Source organism: Psittacula echo (genome assembly GCF_963264785.1).
Source record: "Psittacula echo genome assembly, chromosome: 3".
Lineage (NCBI taxonomy): Eukaryota > Metazoa > Chordata > Aves > Psittaciformes > Psittacidae > Psittacula > Psittacula echo.
The window spans coordinates 96,609,846-96,628,079 of record NC_137736.1 but is presented as its reverse complement, the minus strand read 5'-3'; the positions used below and the strand labels follow the sequence as shown (position 1 = coordinate 96,628,079).

Below are 18,234 nucleotides of genomic sequence, written 5' to 3'. Positions count from 1 at the left end.
TCAATGCCCAGAGCTACTTGACATTTTAATAATATCTGATCACTATGAGCAGCCTTTCATCCCAAAGCATTTTCACAGAGTATTTATACTGCACACGTATACAGGAGTCAACCCTTCATTTCTAGTAAGGAATAACATTCAGCTTTATGCATATGCAGCTGTGTGCTTAACCCACACAGTGTACAAGGCAGATTGGCTGTCAGAGCACTCAGGCTCCCCCGCAGCCACCTGAAGGATGATGGGCCACCTCTGCTTTAGCCACAAGCCTGGTGCTGCATTCCTGGGCATTGTACACCAAATTCATGTTCCCTCCAACTTGTTAAAGTCCTTCAAGGAACAGGACAGCAAAAAGTGACAAAAGCAAGAAAGGAACTTCAGTATCTCAAGGAGACACTCTTCTTAGAATCATAGAATGGTTTGGGCTGGAAGGGACCTTAAAGATCATCTAGCTCCAATCCCCCTGCCATGGGCAGAAGCACCTTCCACTAGACCACATTGCTCAAAGCCCCATCCAACCTGGCCTTGAACTCTTCCAGGATGGGACATCCACATTTCTCTAGACAACCTCTTCTAGTGCTTCAATCACCCTCATAGTAAAGAATTTCTTCCCAATATCTAATCTAAATCTACCCTCTTTCAGTTTAGAATCATTTCCCCTTGTCCTATTCCTACATGCCCTTGTGAAAAGTCCATCTCCAGATTTCTTGCAGGCCCCCCTTATGTACTGGAAGGCTGCCCTAAGGTCTCTCTACCAAGGTTCTTTTCACCAGGCTGAACAAGCCCTATTCTCTCAGCTTGTCTTCATAGGAAAGGTTCTCCAGCCCTCTGAGCATCTGCGTGGCCTCCTCTGGACTCACTCCAAGAGATCCATGTACTTATGTTGGGGCTCCAGACCTGAACTCAATACTCTAGGTGGGATCTCACAAGAGCAGAGAAAAGGGGGACAATCTGCTACTTTGACCTACCTTAACCTGACTCCTTTTGCTTCAGCCCAGGATATGGTTGGCTTTCTGGGCTGTGAGCACACACTGCTGGGTCATGTTGAGCTTTTTGTCAACCAGCACCCCCAAGTCCTTCTCCTTAGGAAGAGTTCATGGTCCTAATCATGATCCAATCTAAAGGAATGAGAGCTCCAAAATGTTTGTTTCAGGTACTTTCTGTATATTCAGATGTGGAGATTCTTGTGAATATGGGGGTCACCCTGTCGTTTCATATGCCTTAAATTAATAATTTTCAAATACAAATCCTTTCTGAAAACTGTTTAGTCTCATAAAATATTTAAAGTTGGGGTTTTTTTTTCCCCAAAGTAGTTCCTTTTATTTCAACAAAGACATTTTCAAAACAATTCTATACATCCCAGGAGGGAAACAAATTACCTTTTTTTCCTCTCCTTAACTTTTTTTTAGAAGAGCATCATTCTTGAGGAGATTGCTGAAGCAATATTTGTGTTAAAGACCATTTGAAAGGGCTTTCATAAGTTCTCAAGATATCTCAAGTAAACATGAACTATCCCCTCCTACTATGACTTCAGCAGAGCTGGTAGGCAGGTGATGCTTTCGTTCAGCTAACCATGGGTTTGCTGCAATTCCCTAGCATAAGGTGTGCAAAATGACAATTACCTTTTCCCTTGCAAAACAACCACCTTCGCATCACATAAAACATCTGTGTTAACTCATCAGGAACCTACATATAAATCCAGCTTTAGAAAATGAAGCAACCTGATCATACTTTTAAAAATAAGCATGAGGTAACTTTCATATTAGTCATCTGTATTTTATATATGTACATTACCATAAAATAGATGTGCACAAATACAATGAGAGCGATATAAAGAGATAGCTTCAATGAGAAAGGCATTTTCAGATTATTGCTAGTTGCCTAAACTCAGCAGGTGAAAGTTATAATAGTGAAAGCTTTGTAATGAAAAAGTTAAAAGCATCTCTCTGGCAAATGGATCGGAAAAGTAGGTTGTCAAGAGCACCATAATACAATTAATCTTCACTCCTGAAAACAATTCTATCATGTAGGATAAATCAGACAAACAAATCTTAGATCCATAGAGGTGTGTTTGAAGTGCTTTGTTTGCAAGGTCTTCTGTTTGCTTTTCTAATTTTTCTTCATTGTTGTTTCTACAATTTTAATGCCAGGTAGTTTTTCAAGCCAGTTTTCAACTCTTTATTTGTTTATATCAGCACGCTCTTAAATTTACTCTTGAATTGGTAAATTCTATATTAGTGTACTTCAAAAGTAAATTTTTATATTAGTGTACTTCAAAAGCAATTACATTGTGCTGTGGCTGACAAAACCAGTAGTGGTTTCTTTCCTAACACAAAATAAGTTCTCAACTTTAGGCTTGATGTGAATGAAAAGGTGTATCATTTCTGATGATAGACCAGTCACATTCACCAGCAGTGTAGCATATGGTAAATATGTTCTTCTGCGTCACTGGGTAATTAACAGAGGGAGAAGGATCCTCTGAGACCCTGAAATAGAAATACCAGAAAGTAAGGGTTTCTTTTTACTGAATGTTGACCTGGTGCTAACTCTAAAAGTAGCACAGGCTGCTTGTGAGAACTCTGGCTTTGAGTAGATGGTTGGATGCCTTACTCCTTGCCTAATTCTTTTTATATGTAATGCAACACTGTAATTTTTACTGTAAACCTGGTTACTCTAGTGCACATAGAAAACGCCAGAAAACCTCTCTACACAGAGGCAGTGTCAGCAAGACCACCTAACTTAATGTCAGCCACTTTACAGAAATCAACTCTTAGGCTGTGAGGAACCAGGACTGTGTAAAATATAATGTTTCTAGGAAGTAGTTAATTCGCCAGTAGAAGATCAATTCATTTACAGCAACAATAGAATTATATTCATTAAAGATTATGAGCAATTTTCTAGTCATTAGAGTATTTTTAGAGGACTAGTCAGCAGATAATCAGAAACAGTCACTGTAAGAGGACATGCTGAAAGGAGAGCTGTATAGTACACACAGTGTTCCTGGAGAATTTTGAGTTGGTTTGAGTGTTCAGACACTCAGCCAAACTTCCATGTCACATTACAGCACAGTGCTGTAGTATCCCATGAAGGGGAACAAACTCAGTTAAAGGAAGAATTAGAGCCGTTTGGCCCAAACCAAGCATTACTGCTGTCAGGAGTTACTGAATCTTGCAGCCCAACAGAGTCAAGGTAGTTGTAGCTACATGCAACCAACCTGCAGCAAGGCTGAGCATGTATTCCCCATAGGCACGTGCGTAAACTCATGTATACAACAGATGCATGACATATGTATATACATATATACATGGCCTGCCACACAGATCAACACAGACTCAGCATTCATAAACAGAAGCAATATTGTTGGCCTCACTGTGCTGGCTGATCAGGATAAAGGTCTATTAGTGGGAAATATATATGCAGACTTAAACATATATACAATGTGGAGCCCTCAAGTAACTGTCCTTTGACTCTCATTCTATTCTGTAACTGTACCCTGCCTCACATGTACACACACAAACAGGATCTTTTAGTCATTCCCCAGATCGCAGTGTCCCCAGCTGCTGGCTTACACTCCCTGGTCCCTCCACTAGGTCACGTGGTGTCTCTGCATAGTCTCTCCCGTCTCTTGTAGAGCCATCCCAGATCTATGGCTACTTCAATACATGGCTCACAAGCTTATTATCCTACTCAGTGTCTAGTCTGGCTTGATGCTCATCAGTGGTCATAGAGCAGCGCATGTCACAACATGCTGGTCTCTCTAACTGTGGCACTCCAGACACAGCCCTCTGACACCTGGTACCACTCCAGCTACTGTGCTCAGACTCACTCACATACCTCCATGCACACAGAACAGAGAGTTCCTCATGCAGGAAAAAAGTTAGAAATTGAGTTTAACGAGCGTAATGCACTGATCAGGGCATGGCATGGCCAGACAAGCGTACCAGGAATCTGTTTACATGCAACTAGTCCCTTTGTCCCCTTTCCAGACCATGATCCCTCTCTTTTCCTGCATTTGTTTCCTATTAAGGATCCTCAACTAAGTCTTGTACAATCTTAAGATGTTCTTCCCCTACATCCCGTAGCAACTCCCATATCCATATAGGCAGAACCTCCTCAGTCTGTAAGATGATGCAGAGAACATTTCCGTTGCCTGCTCTTGATAGGTGTCATGCTTGACCCCTGAGGCTTGATGCTTTCCTGTAACAGCCCTGGGAAAAGCTGGGTCAGGGGATGACTATTTATGTTATTGGGCTTTCCCCATCTGTGGTAGTGCCTCTGTCCTTCTTTGTGCTCATGGAGATAGGACTTTAATCACAAGTATCAGGAGGAAGCAGCACTTGATGGTGGCTGGGAAATCCCTTCTGCAGGGGATAGAGGCACCCGTCTATTGATGGCACACCCCACATGTGGTTTGATGAGGGTGCAGACCTGGAATGTTGCAGAGAAACTGCTGAGGTTTATCCAGACATTAGACTATTGCCCGTTGTTGCACATCCATGCGCTCTGCCCCAGCAGCTGATCCTGCTTGAAGCAGGAAGTTGGTCTAGAGACCTCCAAAGGTGACCTACCTGATTTTGTGATTCTGTGATCATTTGAGTCACCATCACCATCTGTGAGTGTACTCATACATTTCCACATTTGCAAGGAAATTTGCAAAGAAATTTGATTTAACTTAAATTTAAATAAGCTCTTTCATTGTAGTTTAGCTCAACTTGGATTGAATAATTTTGCATTTACCACAGATAAGAACACAGACAAGGACAATAGCCTGTTCTCAACTGACAACCATGTTAAGCTACCAGAAGTTGTCCTATACCTCAACCTTGTATGTCCCCAGAAATTTAAGATGCCTGACTTGATGTGCATTGAAAATATTGCAAAGGCTTCCATTCACTTGATTGGAAATTGAATTAGGCTCCATTCAGGCTAAAACAGCAAGATTAAATTTTCAGATGTGGGTCTGAAGTACATTTAAATTAAAAACAGCGAAGGAAACACAACTACATCAGATTTTAAGAGATCCCCAGGTAAATGAAAATAAATTAAAAATGTGCAGTCTTTGTGTCACATGCCAGTTTCTACTCATGTTTGCAGTAGAATCAGCAAACCTGCCTGGCTGTCAATAAGCAATTTGGGCAAGCATGTCTGAAGTCAGAGACCAGTTCTGTGGGCTTAGAGCAGGTATACATGTGCTTTTCAAGATCTTAAGGACTGCAGATTTGGTATCACATGTGAATGTGTTTTTCTTCTATCAAAATCATAAGATTTCCTTTTCTTTTCAAGCTTACAGCATCTCTCTGGCCTGATATTAATAGCCTGCTAGATTTTTGCTTAAGATTCAGATATATAGTTTTTCTCCTACTGCTAGTTTTCTCTCATTAATCTCCTGGCTGATAAGAAAGTGTATCCCTTGCATCTGACAACATTCAGTAGCTGCTCTGTCATATGCCTGCTGTGTCCAACATCTAGTCTTTTCTTCTTCTGCTGCTCAGACAGTTGGCTTTGTACATATAAGGGAAACACCAACATATCCTGTAAACTCTTCCAGAGTCTTTCAGAGGGCACAATATTATTTTTACCACCTCTCCACACAATTCTTCAGAATCCAATAGACTACAACAAAGGGAATGAGGTCTTTGAAGACAAAATGCAAGCAGTCATCATTCCCCCTAGATTTAATGGTAATTATCAAATATTTGGATTACCCAGATAGCAGAGGGAATATTTCAGCTCTTTGGATATTTGTCATTTGCATCCTGCTCACATGCCAGTTGTCTTCAATGTCACATTCATTAAATCCCATCTGCAGAGTCCTGAGCTGCACTGTAGCAGGAATAGTTTCCAGGTAGGGCAGCTACTGTTGAAGCCCTGCTCAGCTCTTGGTTAGCATTTATGGAGAATGACAAGTCCTCACTCCTCCCATTTTTAGGGGATCACAGAACTTTTTAGACTAAAGAGAACGATTTTTGCTAAAGATAGAAGCCCAAGAGCAATCATTTTATATTCTATCTGCCTTTTTTGTACTGGTGCAAAACTGACCTGTAGAGGATTAGTGATGTCTGGATTGAGAACTTTTCATTTAATAACGTGTTTTCCCATAGGAGGAAAAAAGAAACCAGTGAAGGACTGAAAGATCTAAGTCATCAAGCCTAAATATCTGGGGCTTTCTGATCTGCTAGTCCCCTAGCGTGCAAAGGTAGCCTTTTGATCTTAAAGTACCTGTGACTGTCCTCTGTAGAAAGTCACCACATCTCTTTTACACTTCAGGACTTCTGTGTGTATCTTTGGCAAATGCAGCTGTCAGGAGTCATGCTCTTACTTGCTGTCTACAGTGTTGGACCCAGGTGCTCTGTGGTGTGCCACAGTGGACAGTGAGACCAGGCACCTTTTGGAGCAATCTGCTTGCCCATGCCTCTGCACTTGCTTCCAAAGGAAGCGAGGGTACATGAAAGAATTACACAAAACCAACTCCTGTCCCAGCTTGCAGCCAGGACATGGCTAAGATACACATCCATGTGCTAAAACTGACATAAATGACTCTCCACAGCCATCAGCTCTGCATCAGTTGTAATATCAGAGGTCTGCCCATGGAAATGAATAGTCTTTGGGAGAAAACTGTTATGTGCTGTCCTCTGAGCCTCAGTTCTCCTCAAAGTTTTCCAGAAAGACCCTCTCTCTGTCCTTGCCTTCGTGGCTCAAAAGCAGGAAGCCCCAAAGCAAAATGCTGGTCCCAAGGGGTGCCTGCAGAATCATATTGTTCATCAAGGGAAATTCATGTCTTTTCATCATCTGCTGATGAATGAAAGCGTCATTTGCAGGGAAAAGCTCCAAGCTGGCAATGGTGAGAGCATCACATAGAACGATTGCATTCATGCTGAGCAGCTCTGGAGCTGTCATCAAATCAGGCCTCCATGTTCTCAGATGCCTGACATAATTTGTGAATACTGAATAGGTTCCTAATGATCTCCAGGTGTGATTTAACCTGGATTAAGCCTTTCATATGTTGTATTTGGTTATTGCAAGGTCATTTGGCTCCTAATAAGTACTGGTTTGCATGTGCTCAGCTGTGTTCTTGTCCTTTAGTGTAGTAGCTGACAGATGGTAACAAAATATTCCTTTTATAATGCAAGAAGACTGAAGAATACTGCTTCAGACCTCAGAAAATATAATTTGCCAAATAAAGGATGGTCTCCAGGAAAGAAAAGAAATACTGTAATGTAGTATATATTAAATAATTTTTCTCAGGCATCTGGTGATCAGTAGCTCTTTTCTCATGTCAGAGACGTGAGCTAACTGTTTTTTTCCAATTAGTTATTGCCTCATTCACCTTTGCACTCTTAAAAGTCTTGTTTCTGTGGGCTGGCATAAGTAGTGCCTCTAAAAATGTGCAAATTAACTGTGTGAGGATTTGTTGTAGAGCCTTCATAGGTACTGGATTTTATCTGCAGTGTGTAGTCAGATACTTAAGGTTTTCACTTGCATTATAATTAGCCAGGTTTCTGGGTGAATTTCACACTTGTTTTTTAGAGACAATATGCCCATTTCTCTTAAATCACTATTAATTCCTGAATCCTTTATGTGACCGTGCACACCCTGTATTTTCTCATGGCCTTTGCAAGCTGATTTTGGCAGCGGAATACTTCAGAGTTGTCTAATTTATCATGTTCTATGAGACGGGTGGCTTTGAATGGTAGAACTCTCTCCTCTTCAAACCTCCAAGAATCTTCTTCTTAAGCTAGTCTTTTGCCACTCTTAGTTGCCTTGTGCTCCCCCATAACCAATTTTTTACTCTTTTATCCCCTGTACCAACACACAGTTAAGGAAGACTTGATGTGACTTCCTTTAGCATCCATTTACACTGTCCTATAAATCATACAAAATGTTCTGCATAGGCTCAAATCTAGGCATTAAATGAGAATCCATCTGTTCGTTGCTCCCAATGGGAATATAGTTTCTTTCTCTGCATCACTGCTTGACAAAACTTCTAATCCCATCTGAAACTGCTAGTGTGTTGTGTTTGGGGCCTGTTTTATCAAATACGCATCTCTCTGCTCTCTCCTTCTCCTCTCATGAATTGTTATTTTTAAACTGCTTTTCTATCTCTGATGGAGTCAAAAGTTACATCTGAACCTATACAAGCTCTAGTGGCATATGCTGCTTCGCTCGTCTGCTGCAGTATCATGAAATCTGTCACCCAGCTCTGTTCTCCTGATCTGTAACCCCCTTGTCATTGCTGCCCTTATGGAGAAATTAATGCAAACACTTCTCTTATTTCTGTTTCTTATCTGGGTTTTCTTTCACTGTTCTTGGATGTCATGGCCAGCAGTAGATCAGTATTTGCATTAACCTTTGGCATATCGGGAGGGGAATCAACATTACTGAACAACTCAGAGCATACTCCTGCTGCTATAATGTGCCTTGTGCATTACAACACTACAGGAGTGTTAGTGTCAAGGTGATACAGCTGCCAAAGCACTGAGGCACACCATTGTTTTAAGAGGTAATCACAGCAACTCTTGAACTGCAGGCTCCTTCCTACTTGCAGGTGTCTAAATCTGTGCTATAAGTTTCCCTTTGCAGCCAATAAGGAATACAATATAGGCACCTTGAAAGTCCAATTTATTTCAACCTAAAGTAAATAAAATATATGATTAAAAAGTTATGTTATTTCTACTGACTAAAAAGGCAGCAAAGGCTGACTAGCTTGCATGTACACATCTACACACAGATATCTGACCAGAAGACATGCCTCTGTTGGCCACTACAACTGCAGCCACTACACACAGGTGACTCAATGGATCTCACTCCTCCTTCACTGTGGACTAAGGTCTTTCAGAGCCCCTTGTTAATGGGGGCTGAGGATACACCTATGCATGTATGTGACTCAAATGCGCACACAGTTTCCTAGCTGGTACATGGCAGCTTGCTCCTTTTCACAATGCGAGGGAACATTTGAACCCATGATGCAATCTGAGCCATCGGGGCTGTATTGGGCAGCTGCTCCTTGAAACCAGCCTATAAAGAGCACAAAGTATTGGGGGGGGGGGGGGGGGAGGAGGATTTGTTTTGTTTGTTTGCTTGTCTTGTTGTGGGTGTTCTGCATTGTTTTTCAGTTGGGAATGAGGAAGGGCCTGACTTACCAATCCCACAGGCTATGAAGCCTTTAGTCACCTATAAAGAGGCACATTTGACATATTTTGAGGTTTGGCCTTTTCTTAGCATGGATTATTCGCACCTTCAGAAATGCCCTAGGGCAACCTAAGCCCAGTGTCTCTCTTTCCTTGCCAAGAATTTTGGAGCAAGGCACCACCCCAAGTGCATGTTCTAGATGGGCCACATCATTGCACTGAAGAGTGCAAGTTTGCTCCCATTTAAGGCTGCCCAGTCCCATGCAACCTCCAGCTGCTTATCTTACCTTCCCGATCCAGAACATAAATAGCACCATACCCGCATAGCCCCATCTCATACCACCAGATTTCCAGCCCCATGCTCTTTGCCTCTGAGGTTCTTTGGAATTGCTGAGCATTTCACAGAGCAGATGCAGCAGAATGAGTCACTGCCAAAACAAGGAATGAGTTACTGCATATCAGTTGCTCCATGGAAACAGCCCATGTATATGCTTGAATTTTGTGCGCTACAATTTGAGGCCACTTACATGACTCTGAAATTGAGATAATTTGTTTACTTCACATACATCCAGGAGAAGAGCAGTCTGTGTCACACAACTGCCTTGGTACTTCTGGTGGAGCACCTAGCATGCTAGCTTGGCTGAGATTTGGGTGGTTCAGGCCACCTGGTTGCAGAAAAAGGAGCTCAAAGCAAGATCCTTCGCTTGTTCGTCCTTAAGGCTTTCTCTCAGTCCTCAAAACAAGATGGTTTTATGCAAACTACCTGTTAGGAATGGTCCCTGAAATGTGCTGACCCCCAAAATGTTCCTGCGAATTGTCTGGGACAAGAGCCAACATCATGCCAGGTACTGGCTGAAGAGTATAACAGGGTAGATGGTTGCGCTCTAGTAGCTAGAAGCATTGCTAGAGACTGTTGAATTTACTCTTACAGCTGTAGCTGAATGTTTCTATCCATGTTCCCTAGAGGCAGTCTTTGTTTACAGCTTTAATAGCGAGAAAATGTGAGTTTTCTGACCATCCTCACACTTTATGGCACATCTTTCAAGCTGTTATAATGAAGAAGCACTAACAACAAAGTTATTACTTAGTCCACAAACAAAATTCCTCTTCTTGGCAGCTCTTGGCATAAAGGTACTTCAAAAAGTGTCTTAATATTCTGCAAACAAATCAATTATTTATAATTGTCTTGTCTTTAGATGTGAATTAAAGTAGTGGTCTTTTTTACAGTGTTGAAAGGAAGCAGAAAGGTTTAATTGAAGTAAATGAAATCTACATGACCACCTGTTTTGTTTGGGTTTTTTTTAACTTTATAGGAAATCAATGTATTGACAGTAGCATTGGTCAACCAAGACAGAGAAAAGAATTCAGACAAACGAAGCCCGGGTTTAAAATCAGAGAAAGAGGCACTATTAATAGGTAAGATAACCTCAAAAAAGAATTTTGAGAACAAAATGCCTTTTAATAAGTTTCTCATTTGCATATGTGTTTACACCATCTTTATGCTAATAAAAGTAAAAAAAAAGGTATTTTTTAATTTTCATCTGTATTCATAATGGCTTTTAGTATGAGAAATCCTAAAATACAAGTGAACTGTTCAGTTCTGAAAAATTCTGTAGTTTAAAGAAAGGATTTCAGGTAGGAAGAAAATTGCAGGATCTGCATTTAGGTTTGCAGCATGAATGTATGAAGACTTTATTTACATCAAGATTAGCAGGCTAGACTTGTATAACACATTATCTGATTATTAGACAAAATGGTGAAGAAGAAGGGAACGGAAATAATATTAATAAACTACCAAGCAAAAATTATGTATACTGGATGTATTAAGCAAGCCAGATTTATGCTTTTGACATGAGGAGTGCATAAAAGCTAAAGCTTATAGGCAGTGGGCCAGCCAACTGCTACCTGGCATTTAGCCACACAGGAATGCTGGCTGTACCCATGCCATCCTTGGAGGGAACATGCCCCGTTGATATCCATGCATTTGGTTTCAGTGAGTTTTAGTGGGTTTGGTTTCAGTTTGGCTTTCATAGAGCCTGAAGTCCTACGGTCCAAAGTGCTCCCTATGGCATGGTTGCAGTTCTCAGGAATGCTGACCTGAAAGACCAGGTGTCATTTCTTTGGTTTGGTCTTTTCACAAAATCAGCAGTATGCTGGTAGGTGATAGTTCCAGAACTACCTTAATTTGTTTAGATGCAACTCATTTGCATCTGCTAAGCACCAGGAAAGTAGCTGGCTTACTGCTGGGTCACGGATTCAGACTGTTCAAATCAAAAAGGTCCTTTCAAAGTGAAGAATGTATTTAAATGTTTAAAAGTACATAAACTTCTGTGACTGGTGAGATGTGGAACAGTGGGACATACAGAAATGTATGAATTGATTTTATTTTGCTTGCTATAATAAAATGTGGAACTTTGAATTGCAGTGTTTGATCTTTTCAAAGATAAATTCTGTGAGAAGGGTAGGAAGCTTGGGATTTTAAGAATAGAATGACTTTTTTTCTAGGTCACTCATTATTTGTTTGTGACAAGTAGTGGCAGTGTCCCAAAGTGGGTCCCATCCACCACCTGTTCACTGGCACACTCAGATAAACAGTCTAATCTCAGTCCGGGTATTACTGGTCACAATACCCCCACAACTGGCTTATTGTTACAGTTGAAAGGCAAAAGATTGCTCAAGATGGATTTCATGTTTTCTTTTCCTCTGAGGCATGTTCAGGTGTGGCAAGGAAAAAGTAAGCCTTGCCTCCATCCATTTGCTAAGTTTGTCTATATTTTACAAAATTCGATATTGCATTAGAGGAAAAGAGCTCAAAAGGAAAACAGTTAATAAAAAGTTATCATGGAATTCCAGTCGAAAACTACAAAATATTTTCAAATTACTTTTTATTTACATTATATGAAAGAGCTAGCTTTGAACATCCTGAATTGAAAAGCCTTGGGAATACACATAACAAACGCAATGCCACTGGTAAAATGTGATTTGAATACAAATTGGATTTCCAGTCAACCCATCCAAGTGTGATGGTCCTGGCTTTTGCTTCAAGAGCTCTTGTGTGCATGCTTATATCACAGCACAAACAAAGCAGCTGCTGCTAGGACTTGCCATAGTATAAAATTAAATACATGCCACTCCCTTTACAGGATCAGAAGTTTGTACATGCTATTGGAAAAATGAAGGAGGAAAAAAGGTGCCGTTTGCAAAGACAGTCTAAAATGAGTTAAATTTTCCTAATCATTTTCACCTATGGCCAGTATTAGAGGGAAAATGAAACCCAAGATTATCTTAATTCATTCAGCAGCAAGAAAACAGTATGGCGTGCAGTACACAAGATACAGTGACCCATTTTTGTCATTTGTAAGCATTTTTAATCCTGGTGTTTATGCTTTAAATATAAGGAACTTCCCCTAGGGTGGTTTAGCTAAGAAACCCATCCAAACAGAGTTGAAAATATTTGCTCTGATTCTTACAGTTCAACTCTCCCCAAACAGTAAGTAACACACATGCCATTTTGTATTTTCATTCTTTGTTTAGAAAAGAAGAAATTGGATAGTGCTTTTAATAGCAATTCTGATGCCCCAAATCTTGTTTTCTCTGGTCATTTTGTCATGATATAAATGACAATATATCATTCATATACTGTCACTTCATTTTCACTGCAGAGAAAATCCCTGGATTTAGATGCTCACTTCTTTTAAGCCACTTTTATTCTTGTGCCTTTTACAATGACACTGTAAATAACAGTGAAGATAAATATAACTGGCTGTCTTTTAAGAGAAAGTAAATACGTAAATATGTCATAAAGGACTTGTGTTTTCTTCAGCAGCAGTTAGGGGTAATACAGATTAAACACTTTTCATAACTAGCATCAGCGTAATTACTAGAAAAAATTGAGGGAGTGAGGTTTCTGACACAATTATATGAAACGTTTTCACAACAGAGCATCCAGTGAAGGGGAAAAAAGCAATAATTTTACCATTACAATATCCACAATTTTATATTGGTAAATCAAGCATAAAATTGGTAGTTGAAATGTTTCCAGCAAGTCTTTGTTTAGAAACTCCTTTATTCATCAGTATATTATCTTGGTCACTTACTTGCTAACTGCTGTCATTCCTGAAGATGAGCTATTGTGTTTATCGTGTTATTATGACTGTATTAAAAATGTGCCATTTTGTTATGATTATTGGGGTGTGTAAGAAAAATAAGAATCATAACTCATAATAAAAAACCTGCAAGAACAGACTATTCAGAATTATTTTGCTTATTTTAATGGTATATCTTCTGAGGCAGTTTCAATAACTTGTGTGCATTTGTTTTTCATACAGGTATCATATCCACATTTCTCCATGTCCACCCTTTTGGAGCCAATATAGAATATCTTTGGTCTTATATGCAGCAGTTGGACTCTAGGGTAAAAAAATTTAATCAAAATCTGCTTTCTCTATAGAAATATTGTATTATTCTTTACTGCAGGTTAAACTCTTAGTGCGCTTCCATTAGAAAGATAATGGGATATGGGGCTTGGGGGTTTGCAGTCTTTATTCATTCGCAAATTACAGTGCACGTGTTTGTGCTGAGGTCTTTGCCTCACGCTGCTGAGCTATTCTTTATGGCAAAGAAGAGCAGAGCTTTAAATGACAAAGACTAGCAGCTGATTTTGTGATACATGATCCTGAAATACAGCTGAAGAGAAAGAAAACAGAACAAGAGGTAGGTATAGCCACAGCGGTCAAACTGTGCAGAGTTTTAGGAGACAATTCCTTATTCTTCTAAAAGTTGTTAGGCATGGGTCATACTGAAGAAGAACTTTCATGAACATGTGAATGGTCAATGAAGCATACCCTTTCTCTCCACGTGGAAGTGGAGAGAGCCTTATAAAGGAATTGACTGACCCTATTGCTAAACTCAGAAAAGGTGTAGCCACTGCAGAAGTGAGGCCAACACACTACAGTGTGCAAAGTGGTTTTTAAGGCATCAGTTCATGCAGTCCATAGTCAAAACATAGCTGTAGAATAAAATTCATTGACTTACTTTTAAATATCTACTGTAGAATGAGACTAAACACCAAAAGGGCCTATTCCTCTTCACTGAATTTGAGCATGTCAAGGGTGACAAGCTCAGCTGTGAAATAGCCACCTTTGATTAGGTGAATGCTATTCTAAGTGCTAAAGAGCTCTGCAGGATGATAGATTGCATGAAATACTTAGCCGATGCAGGGGTCACCCTGCGGTTAACCACAGCTCTCACCCGTATCTACCAATACTTCCTATGGACATGGAGATGACGGTGTTTGCCCAGATCTTCTTGCAACACGCAGTCAGAATGTAGCTATGGTCTCAGAATGTGAGTGGCACTCCTTGTGTAGTGGTCATTAGACCACTAGTACAACTGTAAACCTATCACTGCCAAGTCCACCAGTAAACTGTGTCCCCACATCTACATGTCTTACAAATTCCTCTAGGGATGGTTCCACCACTTCTCTGAACAGCCTGTTCAAATGCTTGACAACTCTTCTGGGGAAGAAATTTTTCTTATATCCAATCTAAACCTCCCCTGGCACATCTTGAGGCAATTTCCTCTTGTCTTATTGCTTGTTATCTGGGAGAAGAGACCAATATCCACCTTGCTACAACCTCCTTCCAGGTAGCTGTGGAGAGTGATAAGGTCTCCCCTGAACTTCCTTTTCTTCAAGCTAAACAACCCCAGTTCCTTCAGCCACTCCTCACACAGCTTGCGTTCTAACCCCTTCACCACTTTCATTGCCCTCCTTGTGTATGTCTGTGGGCTCTGGCCTTGAATTTCTACTCATGTGAGTAACGTGCTGGCTTCTGTGACTTTTATGTCTTTTGTGGCTGCCAGGATCAAACCCTTAACTTGCAAACACAGCCTTCCTGGAAGGTGCATTGTCTCCATCTCATCATGGTCCCAGCATACCAGTCCCTGTAACTACCACTGGACCTAGCTGTTGCATAATATACACAAGCTGCAAAATTTGACCTCACTGGTTTATTTTGGAAGTAACTGCTTGTAACAACAAATTGCTTTTTAATAGTGCAATCCATAGATGCAATCGCGGAGATTGATTTCAATTACTTTCCATGGTTAGCCTGTCATTCTTCACCTGAGAAGGAATGATAAGGTCAGCAAACCCATGTGGGCTGAGGGCTCAGTATAGAGCTCAAATACATTACCCAAAGGTAACCAGCTCTCCATTACTGGCATGAGAATATGTACAAGATGGATCTGATTACTCTGGGGTTTTAGAATTTCTCCAAGACTGATTATCAGCACCTACTAATATGAATAAGCAGAATTATCATTGACAGAGAAGCCTATCAAACCATGAAGATACCTATGGCTAACAGGCAGCACCCATAGATTTCTTTACTGATTTTTTCATGCCATTACTTTAAAAGAAGTAGCAGTAAGATAAAATCTTTCATTTTTATAGAATCATAGAATGGTTTGGGTTAGAAGGGACCCTAAAGAGCTTGAATGGGCAGGGACACCTTCCACTAGAGAAGGTTGCTCAAAGCCACACCCAACCTGGCCTTGAACACTGCCAGGGATGGGGTAGCCACAGCTTCTCTGGACAACCTCTTCCAGTACCTCATTACCCTCACAGTAAAGAAGTTCTTCCTTATATCTAATCTAAATCAACCCTCTTTCAGTTGAAAGCTATTCCACCTTGTCTTACCCTTACATGCCCATGGCCAAAGTCCCTCTTCAGGTTTCTTGTAGCCCCCCTTTAGGCACTGGAAGGCTGCTGTAAGGTCTCCCCAGAGCCTTCTCTTCTCCAGGCTGAGCAATCCTCATCTCAGCCTTTCTCCATAGGAGAGGTACTCCAGCCCTGTGATCATCATTTTATGTGACTGTTCATTTCTTGACTTCACTACTGATTATACCAGAAAGGTTGCCTTTGTGAAAGTGTTTTCTGCAATGAGAACATCCTTCCCATTAGGAAAGTGACCAGTGATTAAGGTTTCAAAACCATAAAAACCTCCTGAGTGATGCCAAGTGAAGTACTTTATGGCTTAGTTATCTAGAGCTGCTGAATGGTTCTAACTGGGACAATATGGCTCTATGGATAGTCAGCCCTAAGTAACAAAAGTGAGCTGATTAAAAAATAAATTCTGGGTGTCACCTTTTTTGCAAGAGAAGAACTGATGGAGCAGGAGGAGGATTCAAGAGCTCCTGGGATGAGAAAGAAGAATAAGGTCCCATTTGTTTCTTCCTTCTCACAAGTATATCCACAACTGTAGTTCTTTGATGGACTTCGTATCACATGGTGGGGCTGCAGCCCCAACATAGCAGTTGTCATTCTTTTACAGTGGGAAACCACTTACAAAAGCAGAAGCATTTCTGCAAGGAATCTGCACTTCCTTTGGTGTCTGGAAATTCCTGTCAGGCTAAGGTTAAAAAAAATATAAATGGTTGGTTGTTTTCGTCTGGCCTGTATTCCCCCCCTTTGTCCCTTTATTTCTGTTCTCCCTATTTCCCCTTTCCAGTCTATAGGACAGTTTTCTCAGTTTAATTTTACTTTTATTTCTTTTTCAGATCTCTGCAAATGAGATAGAAATGCTTTTGATGAGACTTCCACGCATGTTTAAACAAGAATTCACTGGTGTAGGAGCAACACTGGAAAAGAGGTGGAAGTTTTGTGCCTTTGAAGGAATTAAAACTATCTGACTGTGACTAGTAATGAAGCTATGCAGAAGAAAAATTCCTAGAGCATGGCAGGGTTTTAAAGTATTAAAGTAAGAAATTTGGGTTTGGGCACATAGTAGTACGTTTTCAAAGTTATCCAAGCCTGATTTTAGTTACATTTGTGACGTTCTCTTGTGAGTGGAAATGTAGTTGTGCACCAGTTCCTAAAATAAAATAAAATTAAAAAAAAAGTTTCAAAATGTGACAGATCTGTTTCCTATGAAAACTGAAGAAAGATACCACAGTCATAATGATTTCAAAATACTACATGTCCTACATCTAAGAAAAGCTCATTGAGCAAACATTTAAGGAGAAAGACTGCCCGGTTATGGTCGCTAAGCTACAGCGATGTATATGTAATATGTAGTAGAACTCATTAAGTTTTGTTATTGAAAGTTCTTTCCGTTTAGTAAGAGAATGGAGTAATTTTGCAGTGAGGAAAAGCATACCAAAAGAAAACTTGAAGATGTGTCTGAAGTTATTGTATTTTGTAAATTAAGTTATATGCTGTACCAGGGATTTTTGCCTTATTGAAAGAGGCCTGAAAATGTGATTGGAGTCCTCAAGAATGCTTTATCAAGAATATTATTTTTCTAATGTAACTATTCTCCATTACAAGTTCTTTTAACATGGATTGCATATCAATTTTCATAAACATGTAAATAAGGAGGAAACCAGTGTTACTGTATTGTATTTGGTATGTAACATTCAGGTTTATGCATCAACATAAATATTCAGTTGCATTACTGTTACAAATTTTATAGCAGATATATTAATTTTTATCAATAAATATGACTTCTACCATATTGTTTGTACAAGTTTTTCTTCTGATGTTTTTGAGTTTCTGTCAATCCAGCAAGAGTCTTCTGGCACTTACCTTTCTCCTATCTAAGCTATTAATTGCGGGTAATTTGGTTAAATTAATTAGGAGTCAAAAAAGAGCTTGCCATATTAGCTAGGATTAAAATAATTAAAAATATTGGCAGAGGAAGTACCAGTATGGATCTTTGTTTACCTGAACAGATTTCATTTGTTTTTTTCAGACAAACAGCCAATTAAAAATGAACACCTCCAGATTTCTCATTTTCACTGTTGTGCTGGGTAGTTGTGATGCATTCAATTAGTTGCTCCTTCTAACTCCCAGCTAATGCTTCTGGCCTTTGGCCAGCCAAGGAAAGGAATAACTCACTTTTGGTGGTGTCCCTTAACGACATCAGTGTAAATTATCATTTAGGATTTACTGTCACACAGTACTCCAGCATTACTGTAAAAGCCAGCAAAAGCTGAAGAAGTTTGTGTATCAGCCAAGCTGGGAGAGTATGGAAGCAATCACTCCTCCCAGAGCCCTACTTTAAAGAACTGAATCAATACAGCATTTAGCATGGTGCTGGATAAGAAA

At 40.1% G+C, this 18,234-nt stretch overlaps 1 protein-coding gene across 1 annotated transcript in view; it reads left to right on the top strand.

Annotated features, from left to right (window-relative positions):
- The window catches only part of ENOX1 (ecto-NOX disulfide-thiol exchanger 1), a gene marked incomplete at its 3' end in the record, with an annotated part of 138,140 nt that extends 121,323 nt beyond the window's left edge, over positions 1-16,817 (top strand). Inside the window, exons 11-13 of the mRNA XM_080613609.1 lie at positions 10,439-10,541; positions 13,454-13,539; positions 16,686-16,817. Coding sequence (XP_080469735.1) covers positions 10,439-10,541; positions 13,454-13,539; positions 16,686-16,817 — 321 coding nt within the window. The remainder of the gene's footprint in view (positions 1-10,438; positions 10,542-13,453; positions 13,540-16,685) is intronic.
- Positions 16,818-18,234: the final 1,417 nt, after the last annotated feature.